Source organism: Mytilus trossulus, chromosome 2, assembly GCF_036588685.1.
Source record: "Mytilus trossulus isolate FHL-02 chromosome 2, PNRI_Mtr1.1.1.hap1, whole genome shotgun sequence".
Lineage (NCBI taxonomy): Eukaryota > Metazoa > Mollusca > Bivalvia > Mytilida > Mytilidae > Mytilus > Mytilus trossulus.
In genome coordinates this window covers 42,038,673-42,053,588 of record NC_086374.1, presented here as the reverse complement: position 1 = coordinate 42,053,588, position 14,916 = coordinate 42,038,673, and the positions used below count along the sequence as shown (strand labels likewise).

General features: G+C 31.3%; 1 protein-coding gene across 1 annotated transcript; it reads right to left on the bottom strand.

Annotated features, from left to right (window-relative positions):
• Positions 1-1,439: 1,439 nt before the first annotated feature.
• Positions 1,440-13,719, bottom strand: LOC134707281 (double-stranded RNA-specific editase 1-like). Its single transcript, XM_063566918.1, has 3 exons — positions 13,698-13,719; positions 8,665-9,061; positions 1,440-5,318 (listed from the first exon to the last, which is right to left on the bottom strand). Exons 2-3 carry the CDS (start codon positions 9,017-9,019, stop codon positions 4,951-4,953), a joined length of 723 nt encoding a protein of 240 aa, XP_063422988.1. The 5' UTR covers positions 9,020-9,061; positions 13,698-13,719; the 3' UTR covers positions 1,440-4,950.
• Positions 13,720-14,916: the final 1,197 nt, after the last annotated feature.

Below are 14,916 nucleotides of genomic sequence, written 5' to 3'. Positions count from 1 at the left end.
TAATCACAAACTGCTGTTTGTTCATTTAATTTCGTGGGTACCAAATTTCGTGGATTAAGGAAAACTTGCATGTTCCTGGATATTTAATTTCGTGTTTTTTCTGAGGTATGCATACACGCCTATAGAAAATGAATTATTCGTTGAACATTTAATTTCGTGGTTCACCTGTACCCACCAAATCAACGAAAATTGGTATCCAACGAATAGTAATGAATCCACAGTAATACATGTAAGATAAGCAAAAGTTTTGAAGTCAATAGACCATGACTGAGGGGGTGGGGCCAAATAATCTCCATGGTAATGAGATGTGCCAATGCTTATTCAACTGCATACCAAATATGATTGACCTACCACTTTTGGTTCACCATAAACTAGACCTAATCACAAACTAATACATTGTTGACGCTGACACCGGAAACAGCATACCTATGTCTCGCTTCTGACTCCATCAAGGCAAGACAATTAAGTCTTTCAAATGAAATTGCTCCTATATGGAGTCATATCACAATTCATACAGTTTACACATTTAAGAAGAATACTGGTACATTCTTATTTAATAAAACAGGAAGCTGATGACTGATGAATGTGAAACCATCACAGCTTTAATAGTATTCTCACATGAAGCTTGATACCAAATTTCAAGAAGCTCTGATTTGCATTTCCTAAGAACAGTGTGACAAAAATTTTATGGGACACAGGACATGCAGGAAGAGACATGAATGGAAGGGCAGTTGAACAGACTGCAAACAGTGTATCCCTCTTTTGGAGTGTGATCATAAAAATGTCAGGAAAACTGTTGATTTCACAATGACAGACAAAGATGTCAAGGACCAAGTGCAGATAGTGATAGGGGATGTAAAAATCAATGACAGACATGGATGTCATAGAGGACCAAGTGTAGATAGTGATAGGGGATGTAAAAATCAATGACAGACATGGATGTCATAGAGGACCAAGTGCAGATAGTGATAGGGGATGTAAAAATCAATGACAGACATGGATGTCATAGAGGACCAAGTGCAGATAGTGATAGGGGATGTAAAAATCAATGACAGACATGGATGTCATAGAGGACCAAGTGCAGATAGTGATAGGGGATGTAAAAATCAATGACAAACATGGATGTCATAGAGGACCAAGTGCAGATAGTGATAGGGGATGTAAAAATCAATGACAGACATGGATGTCATAGAGGACCAAGTGCAGATAGTGATAGGGGATGTAAAAATCAATGACAGACATAGATGTCATAGAGGACCAAGTGCAGATAGTGATAGGGGATGTAAAAATCAATGACAGACATAGATGTCATAGAGGACCAAGTGCAGATAGTGATAGGGGATGTAAAAATCAATGACAGACATGGATGTCATAGAGGACCAAGTGCAGATAGTGATAGGGGATGTAAAAAGTATTTGATAATCAAACAAGTAACCACATCATTGTTTACTTTTTATTTGTCAATTCTATGATAACTCGTACAAATTATAGCTTATCTTGCTATTATCAAGTTTTGTTTCCTCAGACATCAAAATAATCTTTTGATCATGAACAATATAACTATGTTATAAAAACAAAAAGTTGTTGAATGTAAAAAAAATATGAATTTGTGTGAAATCTTAGCAGTTAGTACTATTATATAAATGTGTTGATGACAAACTTATCTATAAGGTGAGACCAGATGCTCCGCAGGGCGTAGCTTTATACGACCGCAGAGGTTGAACCCTGAACGGTTGGGGCAATTATGGACACAACATTCAAGCTGGATTCAGCTCTAAATTTGGATTGTGATTAAATAGTTGACACAGCATAGGTTTCTGACACAGAATGAATGTGTTCTAATGAACTTAAATTTTTTTGTTTTCTCTTAGAGCAATTCACTATGCTGTTGAATATTTATCCTCTCAAAAAAATGTTTGAAGAAATTTTCTATTTATTTATGAAATTTCAAATGAGAAAATTGAACCCAATTTTTTTAATCACATCCCCCTTTCCCATATTCTAAAACTAATCTCAATTAAAATTTCTAATGGAGTTTGCAACAATAACTACTCATTTAAATACATCATAAAATATTAAGATGTAAAAAAACTGCTTGTTTAATATCACCGAATGGTAAAGATTATTTTAATTTATCAGTTGGTAGTAAAAAGTGAATATACATTGTATATTGTATATAACAAAGATTTAAGTTGATTCTGGACAAAGAAAGATAACTCCAAATAAAAAAAATTCTTGCAATTAGATATTTCTTGCTTACTATTCTGGACAAAGAAAGATAACTCTAATTAAAAAAAAAAATTGCTATTTCACAATATTGTGCAATTAGATATTTCTTGCCATTGCGCAATACTGTGCAATTGAAAAGACTTGCTATTGCACAATACTTAATATAATAATTTTAGATCCTGATTTGGACCAACTTGAAAACTGGGCCCATAATCAAAAATCTAAGTACATGTTTGGATTCAGCATATTAAAGAACCCCAAGATTTCAATTTTTGTTAAAATCAAACTTAGTTTAATTTTGGACCCTTTGGACTTTAATGTAGACCAATTTGAAAACAGGACCAAAAATGACGAATCTACACACACAGTTAGATTTGGCATATAAAAGAACCCCATTTATTCAATTTATGATGAAATCAAACAAAGTTTAATTTTGGACCCCGATTTGGACCAACTTGAAAACTGGGCCAATAATCAAGAATCTAAGTACATTTTTAGATTCAGTATATCAAAGAACCCAACCGATTCATTTTTTGTCAAAATCAAACTAAGTTTAATTTTGGACCCTTTGGACCTTAATGTAGACCAATTTGAAAACGGGACCAAAAGTTAAGAATCTACATACACAGTTAGATTCGGCATATCAAAGAACCCCAATTATTCAATTTTGATGAAATCAAACAAAGTTTAATTTTGGACCCTTTGGGCCCCTTATTCCTAAACGGTTGGGACCAAAACTCCCAAAATCACTATCAACCTTCCTTTTATGGTCATAAACCTTGTGTTTAAATTTCATAGATTTCTATTTACTTGAACTAACGTTATGGTGCAAAAACCAAGAAAAATGCTTATTTGGGTCCCTTTTTGGCCCCTAATTCCTAAACTAATGGGACCTAAACTCCCAGAATCAATACCAACCTTCCTTTTGTGGTCATAAACATTGTGTCTAAATTTCATGGATTTCTATTAACTTAAACTAAAGTTATTGTGCGAAAACCAAGAATAATGCTTATTTGGGCCCTTTTTTGGCCCCTTATTCCTAAACTGTTGAAACCAAAACTCCCAAAATCACTATCAACCTTTCTTTTGTGGTCATAAACCTTGTGTCAAAATTTCATAGATTTCTATTACCTTAAACTCAAGTTATAGTGCGAAAACCAAGAAAATGCTTATTTGGGTCCTTTTTGGCCCCTAATTCCTATAATGTTGGGACCAAAACTCCCAAAATCAATACCAACCTTCCTTTTGTGGTCATAAACCTTGTGTTAAAATTTCATAGATTTCTATTCACTTTTACTAAAGTTAGAGTGCGAAAACTAAAAGTATTCGGACGACGATGCAGACGACGACGCCAACGTGATAGCAATATACGACGAAATTTTTTTTTAAATTTGCGGTCGTATAAAAAAAAATCATTGAGAAGGCAATCCAATATTAAACAAGAAATCATCTACATCATTGAGAAGGCAATCCAATAAAACAAAACAAGCAATCATCTGACAAAAGATCTATAAACTTTTGTTTAAGACATAATCAACATAACAGACAGTTCAAGTTTGGTACAATGTATAAAGACAGAAGTTTTCATTAAAATACTAAGGCATGTTTAAATATTCCCTAAATTTGTTTGCAGTATATTATATAATACTTACACCTCATGGTTGTGTTTAATTGGCCAATTGATGATAAGGACTTATTTTAACAAAGACAAATTTTCCATTCTGTAAAAATGTTATCTCTGTATTGAGGTAAAAAAGGATAAAATGAACTTATCTAAAAAATAATGATAGTGAAAAAAAAAGAAAGGAACTGAATTATAAGGGTGGAATTCCTATGACTTTTGAATGAAATACAAACAAACTAATTTATATACAATACAACTTTATGTTACTCTATTACCATAGAAGAAAAATGATACATAAATTCAACTATCCCAAGGAGTTCATTAAATGTGATGATAGCCCATGATAAGTATGATAACACAAAGGTCAGAGGTTATAAGGCAAGTGTCTGACCTGGCATTCTTCTAAAACTTTGTTTATTGATGATACATTTTTGTAATACATGTACGACTGATGATAGAAAATAGTTATCAGGAATTGGTTTTGCACCAGGGATATGAAATAAAAAAGATAAATGGTCCCAATGATCAAAAGTGATCATCCATATACTGTTTCCAATTGTCCTTATAAAATAAATGGTCATTTTAGATTGTTGACTTGAAACCAAATAATAAGCTTTTAAGTTTTTTTTCACAATAAAATTTAGTTACTAGTGTAGTACCAAAAAATATGAAAATCAAGTAAATACAAAGCTAAAAAACTAGACAAAAACAACATAATAAGTAACTGACATTGAAAATGTCATATTTTCTTCAATGAAGAAAGTGCATATGCACGCTCATGTTATTTAAAACTATCCTCTAACAAAGTCTATAATTTTCGTTTGAATAAATTACAATATACACAGACAGCAGGATTTTTTTCTATAACATGTTTCCATTCAAATATTGATAAAATATGAATGGGAAAAAATAAAATTGACTTATCAATTTGAAACTTTAAAATGACAATACATAAAATGCAATTCTATAACCATTGTGTAGCACGCTGCATTTAAGTTATGTAAAAACACTTATTACTGGTACTAAACATAACAAAAACCAAATGAAATGTTTCCACACTGAATAATTATATTTACAGAGATTTTTTATAAACGTAGCTACGTTGTAGTAGATGGTTCACATTTGATAGTTTGTTCAGCTACAGGCGGCTCTACAGCATTTAGTGCCTTTGAAGCCACATCAACTTTTGCCTTCTTTTTTGAATTGCCACACCCTTCATACTTAAGACCATCCACAACTACACTCATTACGAACACAGGGGCATGTACTGGACCTGACTGAGATTCTACCACATATTCAAGACCTGAACGTAACTCATGCAGTCTCATCACGGGATTCTTTGGACCTTCAGCTTCCTTATTCTTCTTTTTCTTTTTACTTCCTGGTTCTGCAGCTTGAGGTGACTCTTCCCCAGGTCTCTTTCCTAGCACCATACCCTCTGGTACAAATGAAGACATGCTAGCATCTGGAAAAAAATTATCTATAGCATTTATGTTTGTTTAAATGTCATGAATGTATGACAAAACGATTTATATATCCCTCCATCAGGATATTTTTTGATAATTTGCATTCTCTTATAAAGTATAATTTTATTGTTTTAATTGTAACTGTTGTTTGTTAACTGCAACTCCCGTTATATATTGTTACATATTTTTGTCTGACCTGATTTTAAAAGTGAGTTAAGTTCTTTAACACTTTTGTGTACATGAGCATGTTCTAAGTCATAAAGTGAATCAGAGGTTATTTCTTTTTAATTTTTGTAATTGAATTATAAACTTTTTATAGTATGATTTCAACTAGTTTGAGCTAATGAAATACAACTATTATAGCATTCATCATGACAATAAGACATAAAAAGTGTACTTGTCATTTGGTCTCTTGTGGAGAGAGATGTCTCATTGGAAATCATACCACATCTTCTTCTTATTTTTATTTACATATATATATATATTTTATACATGTTATATGTACTGCAATTTAACATTTACATAATGGGTGGAATCAGAAAAAATGAGGCAAAAGTGTGACGAGCATGGTCAAAAATAAACATATTTTTTGGGGTTCAGGATTTGTCTCACCACCTTCACCATATCATTTATTTTATGAAACTTAAGTGTCCAGACAAAGCATTAAGACATTAAGAATAATTTTAACTTTTAATAACTAACAAAATCAGTAATTTGAACAAATACAACTAAACATATACACATGATTTACATCAATTAAGAATACATTAAAAGCATAAACATATTTCCTATTAATGCCAGGTTGATTAAGGAACATTTGGATACCAAATTCTCTATACATTATCGCCATCAATTTGAAAAAAATCCTGTTTTAGCACTTTATGTATGGCAGAATATGAATGACCTGGTTATAAAAGTTTAAATACAGAAAAAAATTACTTAAGAATATTAACAAAAACACCTTTCCATTAAAGACGCAACTTTTGGTAACAATCAGCAAAAAAAAATATACCAATATAGGCTACACTTTTAAAGTAATCATCTTTTTAGAAAAGCATCCATTTCTGGGATTTTGTCACACTCCTGACATATTTGACACATATCATATATATCAAAAAATATATAATATGAATGCATTTATCACATGTTGGAAGAAAAGTATCAAAAACCAGAAGGCAATTCTATCGAAATTTCATGAAATTATTGAATATATAGAATATGTTCTCTTTTTTTATTAATCAACATAAGGGTGGAATCAGAAAAAATGAAGATTTTAACATATTGGGGCATATTGTTTCCCACATTATATTTAGGAAAGTAAATTAAATGTCAAACCAACAAGTTCAATACCAGCTAACTTGCAGCCAAATTTCATTTAGATATCTTGTACCAGCCGAAAGTTTTATTAAAAAAACATGTCAAATTTGTCAGGAGTGTGACGCTTTTTGTGTGACAGGATTTTTTTTTAATAATTTACATGTTGAGTAAAAATTATTATGATGAATGCATGTATATGAAGATGGTTTATAATCATTCTTCAATACTAGGTTTTGTAGATTATAGATTGGTGTTATCATTGCACAAATATTATGTAAATAAATATACATTGTGAAAAGGTATGTACCAAAAATTAATATTGGCAAAATTTGATAATTTCTAAATTAAAGTGTTATGGTTGTATTTTAAAGGAGTATTTGTGTGTAAAACTGGTAAGTATTTATTGTATACATGTATAAGCTATCCATAAAAGGCTATACAGACATCCTGAGGTGCATAATTCACATATTGGATTAACTTCTATACAAGCACCCAAAAATGTCAGGAGTGTGACAACTGTCAAATTTATATAATGCTTTTCTTCTTACATTGTTATTTATTTTTCAGAAGCACCTGTTCCATAGAGAAGAAAAACATTTAGTGCAGCTGTGATAATCTATATGTTGAATCTACACACTTGATTTTTAGATGTCAGGAGTGTGACACTTTTTTTATACATTCAATGACATATATTGTTTAAATTTTGTATTTACTAACCTTCTTCTATCAAAATTTTGACACCAAGTAACAATGGATCATTTTTTTTAATATGTAATTAAAATTTAAACAATGTCATTGAATGTATAAAAAAAGTGTCACACTCCTGACATCTAAAAATCAAGTGTGTAGATTCAACATATAGATTATCACAGCTGCAATAAATGTTTTTCTTCTCTATGGAACAGGTGCTTCTGAAAAATAAATAACAATGTAAGATGAAAAGCAATATATAAATTTAGTACATGTTTAAAGACAGTTGTCACACTCCTGACATTTTTGGGTGCTTGTATAGAAGTTAATCCAATATGTGAATTATGCACCTCAGGATGTCTGTATAGCCTTTTATGGATAGCTTATACATGTATACAATAAATACTTACCAGTTTTACACACATATACTCCTTTAAAATACAACCATAACACTTTAATTTAGAAATTATCAAATTTTGCCCAAATTAATTTTTGGTACATACCTTTTCACAATGTATATTTATTTACATAATATTTGTGCAATGATAACACCAATCTATAATCTACAAAACAAAGTATTGTGAATGATTATAAACCATCTTCATATACATGCATTCATCATAATAATTTTTACTCAACATGTAAATTATTAAAAAAAAATCCTGTCACACAAAAAGCGTCACACTCCTGACAAATTTGACATGTTTTTTTAATAAAACTTTCGGCTGGTACAAGATATCTAAATGAAATTTGGCTGCAAGTTAGCTGGTATTGAACTTGTTGGTTTGACATTTAATTTACTTTCCTAAATATAATGGGGGAAACAATATGCCCCAATATGTTAAAATCTTCATTTTTTCTGATTCCACCCATATACATGTATATAAAAGTGAAGTTCATTTTCATCTTTAACTGTCTTTTTAGTCTGTTAAACATGTTAAATATTTTACAAAAATATACATGATATAGTTTACTTTTTTCCTACCTCGCCTATTGATTCTGTCAGGGCTAATATAAAACAAGTAATACATTACTGGCCTAAGTACCTGGGTATTGACTTCCAAGGTGTTTTGTAAGTACTCAACTCTTCCTATTACATGTATTAATCAAGTTAAATACTACCTATATATCTTGATTTTTCTTAAAACTTTGATGCAATTATGAACAGACTTACCTGGAATATACAGGATGTTAAACAGTTATCAACAGACTTACCTGGAATATACAGGATGTTAAACAGTTATCAACAGACTTACCTGGAATATACAGGATGTTAAACAGTTATCAACAGACTTACCTGGAATATACAGGATGTTAAACAGTTATCAACAGACTTACCTGGAATATACAGGATGTTAAACAGTTTCAGCAGAGCATATTTAGCAGCTTCCTCTTTAGCAATCTTTTTGCTCTGACCAATTCCTTGGAATTTTTCATTTTTACACATCAACATCATAGTGTAGACTCTACGTTTCTTGTTGCTTGGGCCAGTTTCCTTGTCTTCAGACACTAATTCAAATTTACTTTCTTGTGTGAGTTCATTTAGATGCATGACAGGATGTTTATTGGATATCATGGGAGCAGGTCCAGTTGGCATAACCATGACTGAAGTTTTCACAGGTGGTTTTACATCACTATTTCCATTGCTCGCACTAGGCATGCTTTCCATCTTCACATCACCTTCACCGTCCATTGTTGATTGCAGCAAAATCAGTTGGTCAGGACTACAACACCACTGAAAAATTCAAAGAAATGTCAGTGGTCAGCTAATCTGAGGTCAAATAAAAAGTACTTTGTAAAGGGTTTCCCTACATGACCTATTTTTGTATGCCTATTAATGCCTACCCTTATGTTTTATTAATACTTTTGAATCATGACAAATTGCCCCAGTCTAATCTTAGGCTTTATTGTTACTTTTGGTATTGAATCACGACAAAATTGCATCCCACAACTTTTGACATCTGTGAAAAGAAAGCAGAAGATGCACATTGACTTTTAAACTTTGAAAGAATATAACAACTACAAAAAAAAATGTATATAATTATTAAATATCAATTTGTATGAATAAACACACTTCATTCTGATGAAATAACACTTTTATCATGTTTATTATTAAATACTTTCTGATGTTTAGTCATATCATTTTACCAAAATATTTACATCCGATATCAATATTTATTTTTTCAATCATTTCTTACAAATAATTGAAATACGGTAATATGTTTATGTTCTAAACAAGAATGTGTCCCCAGTACACAGATGCCCAACTCGCACTATCATTTTCTATGTTCATTGGACCATAAAATTGGGGTGAGAACTCTAATTTGGCATTAAAATTAGAAAGATCACATCATAAGGAACAAGTAAACTAAGTTTCAGGTTGATTGGACTTAAACTTCATTAAATTTACCTAACGGACTCGAATTCAATGGCGATGTCATAAACAGTCCAGACAGTCCAAAACTATCAATTAAAAACAGAAAAATGGAAAAGAAAGTGAAACTTTACACACATTGACACAGGGTGCTGTTATGCATTCACTTCAACTTATTGTAAAAAAAAACAATAAAATATGCTTGTTTATATTTTGCCAATTTTTCACTTAAGATATTGGCACTGGCTACGGTTACATGGAAATGTAACAATAACAAAAATATTATTGTTACATTGGAGACTAAATGCTGGAATGTATGGTTGGGTAAGGACCTGAATAATTAGGAATGTAACAAAAATTATTGAGGCTACAGTTACATCGTGTTTTTGTTACATGAAAAACAGCAATGCACGATGGGACTAGTAATACATGTATGTACTAAATAATAAAAGTTAAAGACATTTATTTTATATTTACAATACATGTACATACAATACATACATGTACAATTATTACATACAATTGCTTTATTCTTTTTATTTACAATGGCAGTTTCTACATATTAAGTAAGTGGTTTTTGAATGTTTAAGTCCGACACATTTCAGCTCTCTCTGATTTTGAAACGAAATTATGTCCACCATGGATACATGTACATGTATACAGAAGTTCACAGTATTTTAGTTCACAGTTAGAAAACTTTGCTTTTGATAAAATATTTTTTTTTAGAACTGTGTTTGTATAGCTGTATGAAATTTGAGTCTTGATATTGTTTCAGTTTCGTTTCAGTTTCGTTTCAAATGCATCCCAAGTTTTTAATTTTTCACCCAAAACAAAATTGGTAATATGAATCTCTTCTTCCATTGTTCAAAGTACAAGGACAGTAATAAGAGTAGGTGTGCAGTTGAATACTTAAATGTGAACACTTTCACAGCCTGAGTTCTCAACAACAAACCATTAAACTATTTGTTTCACCTTTGGCACTACTAATCTGAAGTACATGTGGTATCTTCTTAAAGAACATCAAATCCATTAATACGTAAAACTATTAAAACATCATCATGATCATTTGTAGAATATATATATATAATAAATAATTATTAATTATCATTATTACAAGTACTATTTAGTACATATATATATGAAAAAATAAAGCAACAAAACTATAGAAGATTTAAGTTTAATATATCTAGCGTACATTGCTGTTTTTCATGTAACAATAACGCAATGTAACCATAGCCTCAATAATTGTTGTTACATTCATAATTAATCAGCTCCTTACCCAACTTTGCATTCTGGCAATTAGTCTCTAATGTAACAATATTTTTTTTATTATTGTAATATTTCCATGTAACCGTACATACCTGCCAACTATCACGATTTAGGCGTGTACTACACGATTTTGACCCTTTGTCACGATTGCACGATCATGTTCCTGAAAAAACCTCTAAAACACAATTTGGTGAAAATCTACACGAAAAGTATGATTGTTCCCAATTTTGAACTGTGTCCAATGGAAGAAAATTGTGTTCAACCAATCAAAATGTATGTTTCTCATGATCAAATTAATCAGCCAATCAAAAATGTTTTCTCTCAAGATTATTTTAACATGCTAGATATTGAACTTGTGTTGTATTCCTCTGTTTGTTGGTCAAAATAGTAAAATCGTGAACATGGCAAACGATTTTTCACCTGCAACATGTGCAAGGAAGTTCTTACACAGAATAAGAATAAAAGAATGGCTGATTGACAAACTTCAATGATGTTTATTCACTAATATATTGACATTACACTTGCTGTAAAATAATTTTATTTATGTATTCAATTAAATTATCAAATCATTTAACATGTTTAAAGAATAATGTACATGTACTATTCTTTATTTTTCACAACATCATCATGAGGAATCCCTGAAATGAGGGACTACCCTTAGTCAAGGGGTCATTTACTCTTGTAAAAAATAACATAGAAAAATGTAGATTCAGGGTTCACACTACTTCAGAATTATAGGGAGAAGTGACTTCTCTTTTTGAAACTGATAGGGAGAAGTGGTGAGATTTGAAAGAGAAGTGCTCATTCGTGCGGTGCGCTACAATGTTTGGATTTTACTGTTTATATAAACGAGGTCATTTGTAAATAATGTTCTTTTTATATTGTTCAATTCATATCTGAGTATACAATTAAAGTAACATTTCAAATTAAAAGTTGTTTAAATTTTACTTAGGTCCTTGTGAGAAACTACCAACTAAATATTTAGCACTAAATAAAAAAAAATTTTTTAAAAAGGTAAAGAAAGTATTATATATATCAATTACAATTTTATTAAAAACTATCTTGTGTATGAAATTCAGTGTTTCTCATCAAAAGATATATAAAGGTAAGCTGGGTCATAATATATTGATATTAGTGTAATAGTCTAAGAGTTAAGCAACTTTACAATAGTTTACAACAATCCATATAAATTATAGGGAATTATATACACCAATCAATGATGAGTTTATTAGATGTAACCAAAAGTCTTTTAATGCGTGTGGAATGCGTAATTTTTCCTTTTGGGATCAATATTCTTCTGTCAGCTGTTCCATCCGTGCGTTCGTGGTAATTTTTGTAAAAATACGGATTTCGGTCATAGGTGGTCCGTTTCAGATCCGTAGTTTAGAAATCGGTCAATGGCGGACGGTTGCAAGAAAATTTACAAAAAATAAACGATGTTTGACAAGTTATTTGGAAAGGATCATGACGTTTTTAATGCAATAAATGGATTTACTGAAGGCAACTGTTAGCAGGTTTAAATGAAGTAACAAACTTATTGTGCAGCCAAAAGTTAGGTTGATGTACGTTTTCGAGTAACAAGCACCAGAACTTTCGGAAGTGCAAGAAGTGATAAGAAGTTGTATTTTAATTAAATAACTTGCTACACACTGCAAAAACAATGCATCAACCTCTTTTCATAAGATAATGAATCGTTTATGTCTGAATTTCTTTAATTATCAATAAAAAGTTGATGTTTCATCAACTTGGTAAAAATTGAAAATGTCCGATGACGGAGGCGACTGAAAGCGAGTATCGTAAACAACAGGGCGACTTGTCTTCGCTTTTAGGGGTGGGGGAAAGCGAAGTGACGGTCAGGAAAGCGACTTCTTCGCCCAAGTCTCCTGGTAGCGTGAGCCCTGAGATTTATTAACTTAAAAATGGGAAATTCTGACATTAAATTTGGAACAGCTTTTCTAAATGAAGGGTCCAATTATTTTGAATAATAAAGAAGATATAAGGCCAAGAACATATCAAAATTCTTGGACATGTGTTGACCATATCATACCAGATAGATCATAAAATGTATAGTTCTTTGGGAAATTTTTCTTCAAATAATATGAATATGTGCTCATTTGTACTTAAAAAGTGGTTGTTAATGTCCTAACATTGAGGGGGGTATCCCTATGTGTTGTTCCCAACCTGATAAAGGTCCTTCTTTGTGTATAATTTTAAATTGGAAAAGTCAACAACTATTTGGTATCCTTACACATGAAAACAATTCTTGGTCTTACAGCTACATGTTTTCTGCTGATATATAATAACTAGAATGATGCAAATAAACTTAAGAAAAAGCCATTTCCATTCTGAATTATATGTAAGCTCATCTTACAAATATGACACTTTTTCTAGACCCCAAAACAGCACGCGCAAAATAGTTGTTGCAAAGAATTGTAACTTTTGAAATTGTTGTCGTGCACTACAACCCCCATGGGCACTTTCAAAAGTTGGCAGGTATGACCGTCATGACCGTAGCCAGTGCCTAAGATTTTTGCACAGGCACTTGTTTCCATCCATTGGAAGAACCACTATCAACGTATATTTACGAGCGTAAATATACGTTGATAGTGGTTCTTCCAATGGATAGAAACAAGTGCCTGTGGATTTTTGGGAGCAAAACTGGGTAAAAGCATAGTTATAGACTTATACCCAGGCTGACAATGAACCAATTATGGGTGCATTATCATACTTGTGTGTTTCCTTGAATAGAGAGCAATGCAGTATTGAGAAAACACTGTCTCACCTGGCTGAATTATGGCAATGATCGTTTTTCAAAAAGCCGGTATCAAAGCAAGCAGCACTGTATCTGGTTTCCCATATAATTGCCCTAAGAAGATACCAGTCAGTAAAAATTGAACCGACATCACATAAACGTTTTACTTTGATGGTGTAACTATGAACCCATGCAGACTAATTTCAAGCATGTGCTACAACGTACTTGTATATATTTTTTTTATTATTCATTAACCATATCAGTTTTTGGTTAGGGTCAAGATTTTGAAAATTCTTGCAGCAATTTTTTCATCATTGTTATCATGTCTTTCCTTTGATCTGATAAACTATCACAGTTGAAAAGAAAATGTGAATCATCTTCGACCTCATTACTACACTAGAACATCTCTTACATATTCTATTGTGTCGGGGAGTATTACTATATCTACCTCTCTCTATAAGTAAATGGTGAGCAGATATGCGAAATCTTGTTAGACTCCGGCTATCTTCAAATTTTTAACAATATTAAGATATTTTTCACAACCAAAATTTGATTTAAAGGGAAATTCCGCGATTTTTTACTTATCATCTAATTATATTCATCTTAACATAAAAAACACATTTGCAAAGTTTTAAATTTATATTCCTTCTAATAACGGAGAAAATCAAGTATTTGTAACTTTTTTTGTTGAATTCTCGAGTGGGTCGTGACGTATTAGCCCGATTTGTTGAATTCTGGGAAAAAATAAAATCTGTTTAACTCTTATAGCTTATCGACAATATACGTAATTAAAAGCGCACAGCTGACGAATGGTCGTAGTTATTAACCACAATATAAGAATGAACGAAAATGAATATGCATATACCGTTTTGTATTAATTGAATTGAAGTCCTATAATCCTATAAAATTATCTCTAGTAAATGTTTTCGAATAAATTTCATTTATTATTGTTGAGATTTTTTTATAAAATTTTTATTGAACATTTTTACTGATATTTAACTGAAAATATTTCCGTTCTATTTACCGTTATTGTTTTGATGATCATTTCAATGCAACTAATGTGTGAGCAGAGTGTGTATATTATTTTGTAAAGGTCGCTGTATATTTCTCGGCTGAGGTCAATTCGTTTACCTTGTAGCTATTTAGCCCCAGGTGTGAGTTCAACCGTACACAGGTATGAATGTTGTTATTTGGA